The sequence below is a fragment of the Dermacentor variabilis genome, chromosome 1 (genome assembly GCF_050947875.1).
Source record: "Dermacentor variabilis isolate Ectoservices chromosome 1, ASM5094787v1, whole genome shotgun sequence".
NCBI lineage: Eukaryota > Metazoa > Arthropoda > Arachnida > Ixodida > Ixodidae > Dermacentor > Dermacentor variabilis.
Genome location: NC_134568.1, coordinates 209,928,995 through 209,945,054, shown reverse-complemented (window position 1 = coordinate 209,945,054; position 16,060 = coordinate 209,928,995). Strand labels below are relative to the sequence as shown.

General features: G+C 45.1%; 1 protein-coding gene across 1 annotated transcript in view; it reads left to right on the top strand.

Moving 5' to 3' along the window:
- Positions 1 to 16,060, top strand: part of Herp (Homocysteine-induced endoplasmic reticulum protein) — a 56,503-nt gene that overhangs the window by 7,274 nt on the left and 33,169 nt on the right. Inside the window, exons 5-6 of the mRNA XM_075703966.1 lie at positions 11,751 to 11,875; positions 15,049 to 15,186. Of these exons, the coding sequence (XP_075560081.1) occupies positions 11,751 to 11,875; positions 15,049 to 15,186 (263 nt within the window). The remainder of the gene's footprint in view (positions 1 to 11,750; positions 11,876 to 15,048; positions 15,187 to 16,060) is intronic.

Below are 16,060 nucleotides of genomic sequence, written 5' to 3'. Positions count from 1 at the left end.
GGTTAAAAAACGTACCATTTTACGTCTCTCAAGTAGCCAAGACATGGTTCATAAATAACAAGAGAGACATCCGTGATTGGTCGTCTTTCAAGGAGCAGCTACGGCAGATTTTTGGCACACCTACGGTTCGTTCGGAAGTTGCGAAAAAGAGGCTGTCTGAGCGCGTCCAGCATTATGACGAGTCGTGTACCTCGTACATTGAGGACATCCTCGCGCTTTGCCGCTGTGTCGACAGTGCCATACCAGAAACTGACCGCGTGCAGCACCTTCTTAAGGGTATAGGATTTACTGCCTTCAACGCACTCGCCGCTCAAAACCCTTTGATGGTGTCGGACGTCGTCTCCGTCTGTCAGCGCCTCGACGCCCTGCAATCACTCCGCTTGCAACCAGAGTTTTCCTGCAACCCCCCTGGCAAACAGTATTGAGCTCTGATCTATCATTCGAGCCATAATTCGTGAGGAATTGCAAGTGCATGGCTCACTCCCTTGCAGCAGCGCTCACGTCCAACCTGCTTCTACTGACCTGCGCGGCATTATCAAGGAGGAATTGGCCTCCCTGCATAACGCCCAGCATACTAATGCTTCTCCTTGCCCACAACCGGCTTCTTACACCCAGGTTGCTGCAATGCCAGCCGCACTGTCTCCAATCACACCGTCTGCGTCTGTTCACGATCACCTGGCCCCTTTAGTCGCCCGAGATCCGAACCCACCTTACTACTCTGCCTGGCGTTCGTCGAGGCCTATCTGCTATTACTGCTGCTTTTGAGGACACATCTCCTGGTCTTGCCGACGCCACCAGCAAGACTAACGTCATGGTTACGCTGCCTTTGAACGCGATGAGCCACTTCCTCGCGTCTACTGCACTTATATGACAATAATCCTCCCGCTCGCCGATCTCCATCTCCGGCTGACTTCTCCAACACCGCCCACAAAACACGTGCCTCAAGACACCACTCCTCATCGCCGCTGCAACATTCTGTTTCGCCACTTTGGCTTGTCTCAACTCCACGTCCAGCGACCGGAAAACTAACCAGTGCAGTTTTTGGAGGGAAAACTGCATCGCCACGAAGTGCTCCAAATCCTCCTGAATGTCCATCGAACATGTTATTGGTGTCTGTAGGGGGTATGTGTTTGTTAGCTCTGATTGACATGGGAGCTACTATATCTGTTATGCGTGCGGACCTGTGCTCTCATCAGCGGAAAGTGAAGCCGCCTTATGTTGGATCATCCTTGATTGGGGCTAATGGAGCAATCATTCAGCCATCAGCCCAATGTACAGCATGCGTCTTCATTGATGGTATCCATCATCACATTAAGTTAGCGGTTTTATTCCTGTGCACTCGTGAACTAGTTTTAGGTTGGGACTTCCTCTCTTCACCGTTCACTTTAATCTCTTGCCGTCCATATGACTGAGACAGTTCATTGCAGCGGGAGTGCTGATGAGGCACGACTGCATTTTCTCGCTGCTGCCAATTCTGTACTGCCTCCCGGCCATAAGCAAATCATAACACTCTCTTCTACGGACATCACAAATGGCGACGTGTTCATCACTCCTTATGGCCGCTGTCTTGCCCATGGGATTATCTTCGCTTTCTGCCTGGTGCGGTTCAAAGAAAGCTCTGCATTAATCATTGCTTTAAACATGACCACTGAGACAATCCTCCTACCTCAAGGCTCTGCAGTGACCTGTTATGTGGACACCCAATGAGTCTCCCTGCTTCCTTTGGCCACTTCACAAGCTCTTCCTCAACAGGGCAACTCTACTTCATCTGCCCTTGCCTCCGTGATAAGTCCTGACCTTACTGCTGCTCAGAGTGAAGCGTTGCTATAATTGCTCACGAAGCATCAGGCCTCTCCTTTGACGTGAATATTTCGTAACTCGGACAGACCTCCGTTGCCTTCCATCGTATCGACACCTATGGCCAGACTATTGTACGCCGTCGTCCCTACGGAGTCTGTTTGGCCGAACGCAAAATCGAGAACGTGGCCCATATGCTGAAAAGAAACATCGTACGTCCCTCCGCCAGTTCTTGGTCATCATCCGTCGTATTAGTGCAGAAGGATGGATCGATGCGATTTTGTGTTGACTACCGCCCGCTAAACAATATCACCCGTAAGGATGTATTTCCGATGCCTTGTATTGATGACGCCCTTGATTCTTTGCAAGGCGCGCAATACTTTTCCAGCCTTGATCTTTGCTCCGGTATTGGCAAATTCCAATGCACGAAGCGGACAAAGAAAAGACCGCCTTTTCTACTCCGGACGGTCTTTGAGTTTAACGTACTAATGCCTTTCGGCCTATGCAATGCTTGCGCCTCATTTGAAAGAATGATTGATATTGTTCTTCACGGCTTCAAGTGGAAAACTTGTCTATGTTACCTCGACAACATCGTCGTGTTTTCCTCGACTTTCACTTACCATCTGCAACGCTTAGATGAAGTGCTGACATGCCTTTCTAATGCCGGACTTCAACTAAACACGAGGAAGTTCCGTTTCGCTAGCACAACGATTAAAGTCCTGGGTCCTCTCGTTAGCAAAGACGCCATCCAGCCCGATCCGGACAAAATTTCCGCAGTGCTCAACTTTGCACGCCCACTACGTGCAAAAGAACTGCGCAGCTTCCATGGACTTGCCTCATATTTTCGACGTTTTATCCGGAACTTCGCCAGCATTGCCTCGCCCCTCCGCAAGCTCCTTTCTAGTTGCAGTTCCTCCAATTGGAACAATCAGTATGAAGCCGCGTTCCAAGAACTCAAGCGCGTACCAGTTCTTTGTCATTTTGATGACAAGGTGCCCACATTACTGCATACTGATGCTAGTGGTCAAGGAATTGGTGCCGTACTGCTGCAGCGCGACCACGAATCTTGCGAAAAGGTTATTGCATATGCAAGCCACGTTCTGACCTCCGCGGAAAGTAAGCACCGTATTTACACAATTGTAAATCGACTCGAATGTAAGTCGACCCCCCCATATCACGTGACAGAAAAAAAAAAGAGCATGCCCGAGGGCGTATTCGATAACGAAAATTTATTAGTAGCTGACATAGTCACTGGTCTACTCGTCTTCACGAATGCTGCCATCGTCATCGCTGCTACAGTCCCACAGCACGCCGTTGTCCAGTGAAATTCCACATTTGACAAACGAAAGCACCACGACATCTTGTGGAACAGCAGCCCATGCCGAATGCACCCAACCATACGCAGCCGTCAGGGAAGCTCTTTTGGCAGGTCCAGTTGGCGTAAGTTCGCGGTCTTCTGCCGCCAGCCACTCGTTGTACTCACAGCGGAGCAGGCCCTTAAAAGGCGAAGATCTGGGCTTGTTTCATGACCATGTAGCACTTCACTGGCAGGGACCGTTAATGCATTTCAGCGACGAACGCCGCAAACTTGGCCTACAGCTCGGGAAAGCGTCCAGACTTCGGCCCGGGGGAAATTCCTCACTTGCCGTCACAGGTGAAAATTTCGCTTCGCTGCAGTCGCCACTCTCGCACCACCTGTTCAGAAACATCGCACTTGCGGCCCGCTGCGCAGTGATTTGGTTCTTCAGCGTAAAAGATGGCAGCCCTCTTGAACGCTGCTGTGGACGAGTGCCGAATCATTAGTGGGCCTGGAGCACTGATGACGACTGAGGAAGCATGGAAGTAGCACGTAGCCAGCAGTCAAGTCGAACGCGTCAAGCCAATGCCTTTGGTCATACTATAGAGAAAGCTAAGCGCAACAGGGAAAGAGAAACCCGTGACCCATGAGCGGTGTCTGCTCTTCCGTGAACTACCGATACTCCCTGCAAGCGCCGTCGTTCTGATGGTGCCGCCGCAAATGGAACAACGGCAATTCCATCAACTATCGACACCCCCCCCCCCCCCATGAGTGTTGCGCACACTGTAAAACTCTCAAAAATGTTGAAAAACCCTTCCGAAGAGCGAACAAACACACGGAATAGCGAAAAGCTATGGGTAGGGCCACAGAGCAAACATAAAATTGTAACTAAGTTGCAGCTCCTGTTGGTCTCACTTTTTTGGCAGTGCCATGTTTTGGTTTCGATTTTAAGTCGACCCCCCCAATTCAGATTTTCAAATTTTAAAAAATGGGTCGACTTACAATCGTGTAAATTGTGGGGGTTCCACTCTGCATGCGGCTAGGGCTGAAGGCGAGCTCCGGATCTAGCCCCACGCAGTCGCTTCGTGGTACTCCCAACCCGTAGCGCGGGAATCGCGGCTACGCCGGGTTCGGACGAATAAGGCAACCAGCGGTGTCAACGGTAACAACGTTTATTGCTATTAGCAATAGCGAACACTCGCAGAGGGACGTCCTCTCAGTAATAGTAGTAAAAAGGCTTGCCTCGTTGTCTGGGTGGGTCAGACAAACGAGATCACTCACGGGATGCGGCAGGTGCTGTCGTCCAGGCGCTCCAAGGTGTCGGCGTCCCAAGAGAGCGAGTCTCCCCCGGTGGCGCGCTTTTATGCTTTTTTACCTTTTTGCGAGGGGAAGTCCTCCTCGCCCGCCGGATACGTTTCCCTTTCCCGTGAACCGCGTAGGGGAAGAAGGGTACGCGCGTCATCAGAGCGACGGAAAAAGGGAGCGCGTAGTGCCTCTCTCCCATGTCTACGCCGGCCCGACCCGTTGCCACGTGCGAACGGGACACCGCGGGTACGCAGGAGGAAATGGAGGCGGGTGCTCCCCACAAAATATGGTACTCTATAACCGAACAAGAGTGTTTGGCTGTTGTCTGGTCCATTGAGAAATTTCGTCCATACCTCCACAGTTGACATTTCGCTGTTGTGACCGACCACCATGCCCTATGTTGGTTGTCGACAATCAAAAACTTGTCTGGACGCCTTGGCCACTGGATACTCCGATTACAAGCATGTGATTTCGATGTCATATACAAGTCCGGAAGGAAGCACCAAGATGCCGATGCTCTTTCACGATGCCCATTACTACCATCATCGGAATACGAGGTGTGACACAAAAGAAACGAGACTAAGTGTGTAGCTTGAAAAAAGAGTGGAGTTGGCAACAACTGTTTTGCTGACGTAATCCCATACACCTCCTCTATTCATGCGTCCAGTTTCGACGAAACCGATCACGCCATTTGGGAGTGCTGTGTCATTGAGTGAACATGTGCAACTGCATTCTGCCGGAAAAATGTCTGATGTAAAAACCGAACAGCGAATCAACATCAAGTTTCTTGTGAAACTTAAGAAATCAGCCACGGAAACATTTCAAATAATAACCGAGGCTTATTGAGATGTAACTTTGTCTCGTGCACGTGTGTTTGAATGGCATAAGCAGTTTTCAGGGGGAAGGGACAGTGTGGAAGATGATGAACGTGCTGGGCGCCCAAGGTCAGAGATTACAGACCAAAACATTGCCAAAGTTCGTGATGTGATTAGTGGTGACCGAAGATTAAGTGTTCGTGCAGTGGCGGAGTTGGTTCACTTGGATAGGGAAGCTGTTCGACGCATTTTAACGGACGAGTTAAACATGATAAAGATTTGTGCGAAGGTTGTTCCAAAATTTCTGCCCGTTGACCAAAAACAGTGCAGTAAAGATGTGTGTGTGGACATGTTAGAACGCATTGCAAACGAGCCAAATTTGTTGGAATCTGTTGTAACATGTGATGAGACATGTATTTTTACCTATGACTCAGAAAGTAAGCGCCAGTCAATGCAGTGGAAGTCTCCAGGATCCCCAAGACCCAAAAAAGCACGCACGTCAAAATCAAAATTCAAGGCAATGTTAATTGTCTTCTTCGACATTAATGGAGTTGTAATGATTGAGTGGGTTCCCAGTGGTCAGACTGTTAACACTACTACATTGAAGTATTAAAAAGACTTCGTGAAAAAATTAGGAGAAAAAGGTCACAGCTGTGGAGTGATGGATGGCTGTTGCACCAGGACAATGCACCCTCTCACACGGCCCTATCTGTCAAGCAGTTTCTGACCAGCAAAAACATTACTGTGATAGGGCATCCTCCTTATTCACCTGATTTGGCTCCATGCGACTTTGTTTTACTTCCTAAAGTTACTTGCTTAAAGGGAACCCATTTTACCTCAGTTGAAGAGGTTCAGGCAAAAACTGAGAATCTCCTGAAGGGCCTTCCAAAAACCTCGTTCCAGAACTGTTGCCAGCAATGGCAGCACCGAATGCAGAAGTGTGTGAATGCTGAAGGGTACTACTTTGAAGGTGATAATGTGACAGAGAACTGATTGAGTAAGTGCAATAAGTTATAGGACCAGTCTCGTTTTTTTTTGTGTCACACCTCGTACATCGCATCACCTTTCCTTTTTGGAACAAAGCGTCGTCTCGACCGTGGTATTTAAATATATATATATATATACATTATTACGATATCATCGAGCAATGCTCAAGAGACGAGCCACCGCAAGAATGACAATGAAGTTGGTCGGTGCCCTTGGTGCGAGCGAGTGTCGGCCTGGCTGTCTGGCTCCAGTGTAAATAACCTGTAAATAGCCTCCTTCGTCTGTGTCTTTCCACACGTAACATTCTGGTGGAGGTTAGCGATCCCCGTCCTCGCCACGGAACTCCGAAGTGGTCGGCACATCGAGCTTGTCACCATGCCTCCCGGTGACGAGCCCGCTTCTGCAATGGCTTCGGCTTGTTCGACTGCTCCAATCGTCATGGTTGCCCCACATCGTGACCCAGGTGTGTTCTCTGGCCTGGAGGGACAGGACATTGACGAGTGGATCAAGCTGTATGAACACGCAAGGGCTAATAACAGGTGGGGCCCAACGATTATGCTCGCCAATGTCATCTTTTATCTCGGCGGCACCCCACGCTTGTGGCACCTAATGCATGATGACGAGATAACCAGTTGGGACAGTTTCAAATAAAAGCTATGGGAACTGTTCGGCGACCCCATTGGACGTAAGGTTGCCGCAAGAAAGGCCCTTCCGTCTCGTGTTCAGTCATCCACAGAGCCGTATGTTTCATACATCCTCGACGTCTTGGCTCTATGCCGCAAAGCTGATGATAATGTCTGAAGCAGATAAAGTGTTGCATGTGCTAAAAGGCATCGCCGACAACGCTTTCAATTTGCTTGTTTTCGGCAACGTCACGACTATCGACACCACGAAAAGGAATGCCGTCGCCTTGAACAAGTTAAAAGCCGCCGTATTTCACACCACATCACGCGGCTACCCAACACTGCTGCTACGTCGACATGTGAGGGTCGACTGCGTCAGACCACCACCTGTGACGACGTCACCCATATTGTTCGCCACAAACTCGAGGCCGCCTACTCGCCAGCTTTCTCCACGATGCCTCCCGATCCGCCAGCAACCACCATTGCTATGATTCAGGCCGTCGTCAGACAGGAATTTTAGAACATGGGTCTGAACTCTGTGTGTTCCACGTCTAACCCAGTGTTCCCCAGTTCAGTTTTTAAAATTTTAAAATTAAATTTTTCAGTTTTCCAGAATTTTTAAAAAACGCCTGTGGCACATGGCACAATTCATGTCCTTGAGTTGGATCATGTGAAGAGGCAGGCATTACTAGCACAAAAAATCTAAACAAATATTCAACTAATTAACAAAATCCACTAAATAACTTTTAATTAATTATGTTATAGGACATATATTAATTTATGAATTGTAGCTGGTGAGTTTGCAAGATGTATCCACTTGGCATTAATCTCCAGGATGACACCAGTTTCAAGATATTATTTCTCAAAGTGTGGGACATGGGCATTCTAGTTGCTTTTGTGCTTCACTGCATAAAAGAGCGTTTTGTTCAAAAAGTAAATGGAACAACAGTGCATTTTTACGGCGAGATTGGTGGTGCATACCTCCAAACGCGTCATTCTGGAAATTCGTCCAGGTGGATACGCCTTGCAAACTCACTGGTTATGATTTGTAAATTGCAACATATGCTGTAAAGTAATTAAGTTCCTCAATTTGTTGTAATTTGTCCCCAGTGTTACTGAACAGGACAATGTCACCTGCAAACCGAATGTTAGAGATATTCACCATTGATCCTCACTCCTAAGCCTTCCCAGTTTAATAGCTTGTATACAACTTCCATGCATGCAGTGAAAAGTATTGGAGAGATTGTGTCTCTTTGCCTGACCCCTTTCTTGATAGGTAACTTTCTACTTGTACAAAACCAAGGTAGCTGTGGCATCTTTGTAGATAGTAAATCAGAAGTTATTCATGTATGCCTCCTGTACTTCTTGTTTACGTAATGCCTCTATTACTGCTGGTATCTCTACTGAATCAAATGCCTTTTCATAATCTATGAAAGCCATATAGAGAGGTTGATTGTACTCGGCAGATTTCTCAATTACCTGATTGATGACATGGACGTGATCCATTGTAGAGTATCCCTTCCCGAAGCCAGCCTGTTCTCTTGATTGACTGAAGTCAAATGTTGCCCTTATTCTATTGGAAATTATCTTGAGGAATATTTTATACAATACTGAAAGCAAGCTAATGGGCCTATAATTTCAATCATTTAACATCTCCCTTCTTGTGGATTAGTATAATGTTGGCATTCTTTCAGTTCTCTAGTATACTTAAAATTGTGAGGTATTGCGTGTAAAGGGCTGCAAGCTTTATCAGCATGATATCTCCTCCATCTTTGATTAAATCGACTGTTATTCTATCTTCTCCTGCCACTTTTCCTCGGGTCATGTCTTGTAAGGCCCTTCTAACTTCGTCGTTAGTTATAGAAGGAGCACCTGCCATGGTTGCTGAGTGGCTATGGTGTTGTGCTGCTAAGCAGGAGGTCACAGGAGCAAACCCCAGCCACAACAGCTGCATTCTGAAGGGGGGCGAAAAGCGAAAACACCCATGTGCTTAGATTTAGGTGCACTTTAAAGAACACCAGGTGGTCCAAATTAATCTGGAGTCCCCCACTATGGCACGCCTCATAATCAGATCGTGATTTTGGCACGCAAAACCCCATAATTTAATTTTTAGTTGTAGGAGTTTCTTTTTCTGTATCCCGTTCATTACTACTTCGAATGAAGGTAGCATGGCTGCTCTGGGTACTGTACAGGTCGGTGTAGAATTCTGCTGCTTTTACTATATCTAAATTGCTGATGATATTACCCTGCTTATCTTTCAGTGCTTACATCTTGGCTTGTCCTATGCCAAGTTTCCTTCTCACTAATTTCAAGCTGTATCCATTTTTTACTGCTTCCTCAGTTTTTCTTGCATTATAATTGAATATCCCTTAATTTCTCCTTGTTGATTAGTTTTGACAGTTCCGCAAATTCTATCTTATCTCTTGAGTTGGACACACTCATTCTTTGTCGTTTCTTAATTAGGTCCTTTGTTACTTGGGAGAGCTTACCTACTGTTTGCCTTGGTGCCTTACCTCCCACTTCAATTGCTGCTTCTGAAACCAGCCTAGTTACGGTTTCATTATCTCTGTTCCAAAGCTGCATATTTGTTTGCAAGCACCAGCCTGAATCGGTCTGCTTTTACCCTTACTGCATCTAGGTTGGCCCGTTTGTTCTTGACTAATTTTACTCTTTCTCTTTTCGTATTTAGGGAAATCCTAGACCTCGCTAACCTATGATCCCTGCACTTTACCCTACCTAACACTTCTTCATCCTGCACTATGCTGGGATCGGCTGAGAGTATGAAATCCATATCGTATCTTCTTTCTCCGTTAGGGCTTTTCCAGGTCCACTTCCTGTTGCTACACTTCCTGAAGAAGGTATTCATTGTTCGGAGCTTATTTCTTATGCTTATGCAAATTCTACCAACATCTCTCCTCTAGTGTTCCTAGAATCACGGCTGTAGTTGCCAATTGCTTGTTCACCAGCCTGCTTTTTCTCCACTTTTGCATTGAAATCAGCCATGACTACAGATACTGAGTTAACATTTTTCTCATTGCTAATTCGACTTCTTCATAAAACTTCTATTTCTTCATCACTGTGATGGGACATTAGAGTGTAGGCTTGTACTACCTTTATAGCTTCTGTTCAGCTTTATTACTACTACTGCTACCCTCATTAATGCTGTAGATTTCATCAGTGTTACCTGCGATGTCCTTATGGATTAGAAATCCTACTTCATATTGTCTCTTATCCGTATGTCCTTTGTAACAGAGGACATGGCCGTTAGTTGGCACTGTATAAGCCTCACCAGTTCTTATAACCTCACTATAAGGCCAATAATATTCCCTGCAATGCCTGAGAATTCCTCAGAGTCCTGCTAAGCTAGCTTCACTGGAGAGGGTTTGTGTGTTGAATGTTGCCAGGTTCATTTTCCAGTGGCGGCCTGTCCGGACCTTAATAGAGAAAATGTAAGTGGGGGTTGAAAGTTAATATGCAGATGACAAAATTAATGTCCAATAGCCTGGCAAGGGAACAAGAGTTCAGGATTTCCAGTCAGCCTCTACAGTCTGTGAAGGAGTACGTAGATCAATTACTCACAGGGGACCCTGATCATGAGAAGGAAATTTACAGAATGAAAATGGATTGGGGTGCATACGGCAGGCATTGCCAGATCCTGACTGGGAGCTTACTACTATCATTGAAAAGAAAGATGTACAATCACTGCATTCTACCGGCGCTAAGATATGGGGTGCAGACTTGGAAGTTGACAGAGAAGCTCAAAAACAAGTTAAGGGCCGTGCAAAGAGCGATGGAATGAAAAATGTTGGGCGTAATGTTAAGAGACGGAGAGAGCGGTGTGGATCAGAGAGCAAACGGGGATAGCCAATCTCCTAATTGACATTAAGAGAAAAGAATGGAGCTGAGCAGGCCATGTAATATGTAGGATGGATAACGGATGGACCATTGGAATTGCAGAATGGGTGCCAACAGAAGGGCAGCATAGTCGAGGACGGCAGAAAACTAGGTGGGGTGATGAAATTAGGAAATTTGTAGGTGCAAGTTGGAATCGGTTGGCGCAGGACAGGGGTAATTGGAGATCGGAGGGAGAGGCCTTCATCCTGCAGTGGATAAAAATGGGCTGATGATGATGATGAATTAAGTTAATTTGTAACTTTTTTTTTACTTAGTTGAATATGTTTTGATTTCTCGAGAAAGTAATGTCCACCTCTCTGAATAATTCAGCTCAAGGACTTGAACTATGTTATCTGCAACAAGCGATTTTTTTTTTAAAATGCCACAAAACCTAATGATCACCCTGTATATATTTACACATGCTTAATTGTGTTGCTCAGTTTATACCTACTAAGTGCCATTAATAGTGTATTACCACAAGACTGTTTGAAATGGTTTTGGTAATGACAGAGATGAGAGCAAATAAAATTGTTGCAAAGCCATGGTGCAAGGAAGCAAGCTATCCTCCTCCCTACCCTACTCTTCAGATGGCCATGAGCCAGCATGATTTGGACATCGCTGGTGGTTAAACATCAAATGTGTCTTCGACTTTGTCTGTGGCCTTAGCTTCACCAGCTCTCAGCGGTGACTTTACACATTGCATAGGACGAAAGTAAACAAAATTGTATGCATTGCTGTTAGTTGATTTAATTAACCTTTTTACTAAAGTTTCTCTTCACATAGATTCCAACATGTGCATTGGGTCTGCATATCTTTTTCTCTCACTCTACCTTTCTTTCAATAAGAGGCTCTTCCGGGAAGGAGGGCAGGCAGGCTTTTGTTTGAATTCCCAGTCATTTTCACAGCATATATTGATATTATAATTTGTGGACATAATCCTTACAGAATTATGAACGCAGCACCATGTTTTTTCCTTGCAATACCCAAACTTCATGAGATGCATTTTAACACTTTTTTTTTTTAATTCTCCAGATGGCTATGAGCCAGCCTGATTTCGGCATGGCTGGTGGGTCAACATCAAATGTGCCTTCGACTTCGTCTGTGGCCTCAGCTTCATCAGCTGTTGGCAGTGATGGGCTTCGGCATAGAAGCGCCGGGTAAATTTACAAGTTTGTTCATTGATAGCCTTTGTGCATGAGCAGTGTAGCAAGCAAGATGTGTTCCTCTTACTGGTATGCCACATTGTTCATTGTACTAATTTTTATTTCTTCTTTGTGTACTTGGGTGTCTGCAAAAGAAAACCAGCCTTAACCATATAAATAATAAAATATATTATAGTTCTGTGCTCAGTGACATCTATTCAGCTTTGAGAAGTCGATAAAATTTTCAGCTTTGCTGTCAATGCTTGGAATGCTTTTCTGAATAATCATACACATATTCCTGACAGAGGCCTGATAAACCCGAACTGTAAGGATGTATTTTCTTTTCAACATAGGCAAACAATTTTGCAAATCACTGCCAAGTCACCACAGATGCTCACCAAGGGACTAGATAGGTGCATTTCGTCTCGGGATTTAGTCATACTTGGACAAACGGCATGTTGAGTGCTAGTTTGCAGACCACAGGGCAAATAAGATGACATGGACATTGCCATTATCTCTGTTTTATTTTGCTAACAGCCTTACAAACACTGTCATATGCATATGCACAAAGCAACAGCGAATCTTTGGAAAAGAAAGGGCATGCAAATGCAACACCAAAATCAAGACAGTTTCAAGAAAATTGAACCCTTTCTTGAGAAGATTAGCAGATAGTTAACTGATACCTAGGTGATGTTTTCTTTCAATACAGAAATCGCTATTGCATTTTTATTTCATGCTACAGCTTTTGGAGCTTGGCACCTTGGTATGCACCCACAAGTGAAGCATTCCATAGGCAACTATGCAACTTTCATTTTTGATTGGTAGTTTTGAACTTATGTTGCACTATTCTGTATATGCAATATGTGTCTCTCCATAAGGTAGTGAAATCCTACATCAACTGTGCATGTTGCTTAGAAATTTTAGCGCTTCACATTTTAGCTGCTGTTATGATTTCATCATGCACATGTTGGCAGGGTAGGCGTAATTTGTATGCTGCTGCTTGCCACCTGCCTTTCCCATCTTTTGCGCGGTTCCCTTCAAAGATGTTGCCTTACCAACTAGCTCGGATCCACACCTCAGTGTAAATACCATATTTATTGACTACTTTCTGCTTTATGGCTACATAGTTGGCAAGTTTATGTACAGTTGGAAACAAACGCTTGGAGATGATAGATCCTGTTAAACAAAATTTCAGAACCTAGACATGCGCACTGAAGTAAAGTGGTAGAGCCCTAGTTAGCATGTTTGACCAATGCAATGCACTGTCACAATTCCACATTGGACAGCTGTACCAGAAATCTTTGATTTTTGCTGATGCTATGTACCCTAAACTTTTGCTTCAGAGGGTAGATATGATGTCACTTCTGGTTTACATGTTTGCTTAGTTTCACTGCTTCGGTATCTAACCTTCTAGAGCAGGGGCTTGTCTGTGTGATCTATATGTTTCCAAGATAAGCCATCCTTTTTAAGAACAGGCCCTGCATCCTTACTGGTATTACACACTTGCTTATTACTTTGGAACACACATGGCCTAGAAGGCATGGGCAGACAAGAAAAAGGATCCTGTTTGTGATGGCAAAGCGACCATATGCCAAATTGACAAGGAAGAACTTGATACTAAGGCCTCCGAAAATTTTTGTTACCCAACAGAAGTGCCATACATTAGAAGTGCCTAGTAGCTAAAATGGCAGCAAGCCATTGCTTAAACAAATGTGAATTACGAAATGGGCACAGGGCTTTATAGAGAATAGACCATAGTGGTATTTAGAGTTAAAGTGGTGAAATGATTTCGGTATTGTCATGCAGTGCAAATGTTACACTCAGTGAGCTGTATTGCTGGTACAACAGAGTAAATTTTAAGTATGTTCATGTCACTTGTAGCTACAGTCGAATCCACTTATAGCGATACCAGTTTTGACAATATATCGGTTATAACAATGAAAAGCTGCTGCACCGTCAACTTTTGTATGTTTTATATAGAGAAATAACCCACTTACTACACTGTCACTATGGCATATTGTCGGCTATAACGATGAAATCTGGCTGCTGGGTGTCCATGCCAAAAGGTAATGAAATGCAAGCCGCTGCACGATCGCCCGCCACCCCAACTGCCGCCACGTGCATCTCTGCAGTCGCCCTTCCACCCCTCCAACACATATGGGCTGCGCCCATAGCTCTGCGCCGCGCCGCCCTCTGAAACACGAATGGACCGTGCCAACTTCACTGACAATGCTGCCGGCTCTGCCAGAGAGTGCTGCTCCCAGATTGCTTGCTGAGACCTCAATCTGCGCAATTCTGCTGACAAATGAAGTCGCTCTCGTGCTTGTTTTTGTTCATTGCATCGAAGTCGTTCTTGGCCACGTGGTTTCTCAGCCTCGTTTTGCTCACCGCCAAACTGGAACATGCATGACATTGCCGGTGAAAAGAAAGCACACTGCTATAGATTTGAAAACAAAGTGCTTCTAACCAATCAGGCGATCGTCACAAACGTGCTTGTATGGATAGCAACAGTGACGGCCACGACGGCAGCGCTGACGCGGTAGGGCAGGCTGCCCCAACATTGTCCCCGCAGGAGGTCCTGTAGATGATTGAGTCCCTCATGAGTTTGTTTTCGCAAGGGACCTTCCACTTTACTACATAGAGCACCTGGATACCTTGGAGAAGAATGTCGGCAAGCTTCACGTAAACCAAGCAAGGCTGATGGACATGCAGTTTTCTCCTGCAAGCCAGTGGAAAGTATGTGGCGAGATGCTTGTGGCGATCTCGTCCCAGCGTTTCTTCTGGATTTCTCAAGCTGAGATGCTGCCGCAGCAACCTTCCCGCATTTTTTAAAAGACGCCTTTTGGGGCCACCAAAGCAATGTCTCGGCAGAGCTCGTATGTCACTTGCGGTTGTTATAGCAGTTAAACGAGTCAGCACAATCAGAAGCCGGATGGAGAAAGGTGGTGGGGAGGAGAACTGGTCTCCCCACCATTATAGTATTTTTCGAAACAGCTACACCATCCCCATTCTGATTTTTCCTTCCTTTTTTTTTTTCATGTGACCCAGTTATAACAATGGAATTTTCGTGGCACTTGAATATTGTTCTAAGTGGGTTTGACTGTATCTTTAGATCCAAAATGTTTTAAATGCACATTTACCCAATCTGATACATATGGTGCTTCATTCTCGGCTGGCTCTTTTCACAGCTCTGGTGCAGTGCCCAATGGTCAGATGCCTTTTGCTGTGGGAATGCCAGCAGGAGCATCAAGCCCCGAGCAGCTGATTCAGCAGGTGGCTCTTGCTCAGCAATTGTATGCACACTACTTCACCCAGTATATGCATCTGTAAGTGTCACATCTATGGCATTTCTAGTACTGGCATGCTGGCGTGCGGTGTGCACTGTCATTTCAAACTGTTGTTTCTTGGACCATTTGAAAGTCTCTCGCATATGTACAATGAACTACTATGTTAACCTCTTTCTCACACTCTGGCCCTTTCTCAGCTAAAAGTAAATGCTTTACATTGTGCCATGAAAAAAATACATATATATTTGGACGAATATTTCAAATGTTCAAGTACCTAGTTGTCAAATTGAATATGAGTATGGGTTTGCAGACGGCGAGGGTGCACTCTTTTGCAGGTGCCACCCCCAATCTGAACTTATTGCTTGGCAGCAAATGCGACGACCGGCAGATGTCTCTGAGATGTCTCTGGTCAAATGCCTCTGAGTTTATGGGCATTTGATGTAAAATAAGGCACAGGTTGGTGAGAACAGACAGCTAGTGGGAATTACCCAATTTTCTGTGTTAGCGTGAGCCAAATACACAACTTTTTACTAGTGACAATGTAACTGCAATGTTTCAACATGTTAATATAATGAAACTTACTATTGAATGCACGTGTGTTATTATTCGATATTCAAAGCCAAGTATTCATATTCAAAAATTTTGATATTGTACACCCCTACTTAATTCCTGTCCTGATCACCTTTACTTCATGACTGCCACAAAAGCTAGTGTTCTTTCACACTTCAATTCTTCATGCCTGACAATGTAGCTTTGATTAGAATTCTAATGATGAATGCTACTCTGGCTGGCAGAATCAGCACATTATAATATATATATATATATATATATATATATATATATATATATATATATATATATATATATATACATATATATAAGTTATTCTAGGTCATAATTTAGGTGACAAGGA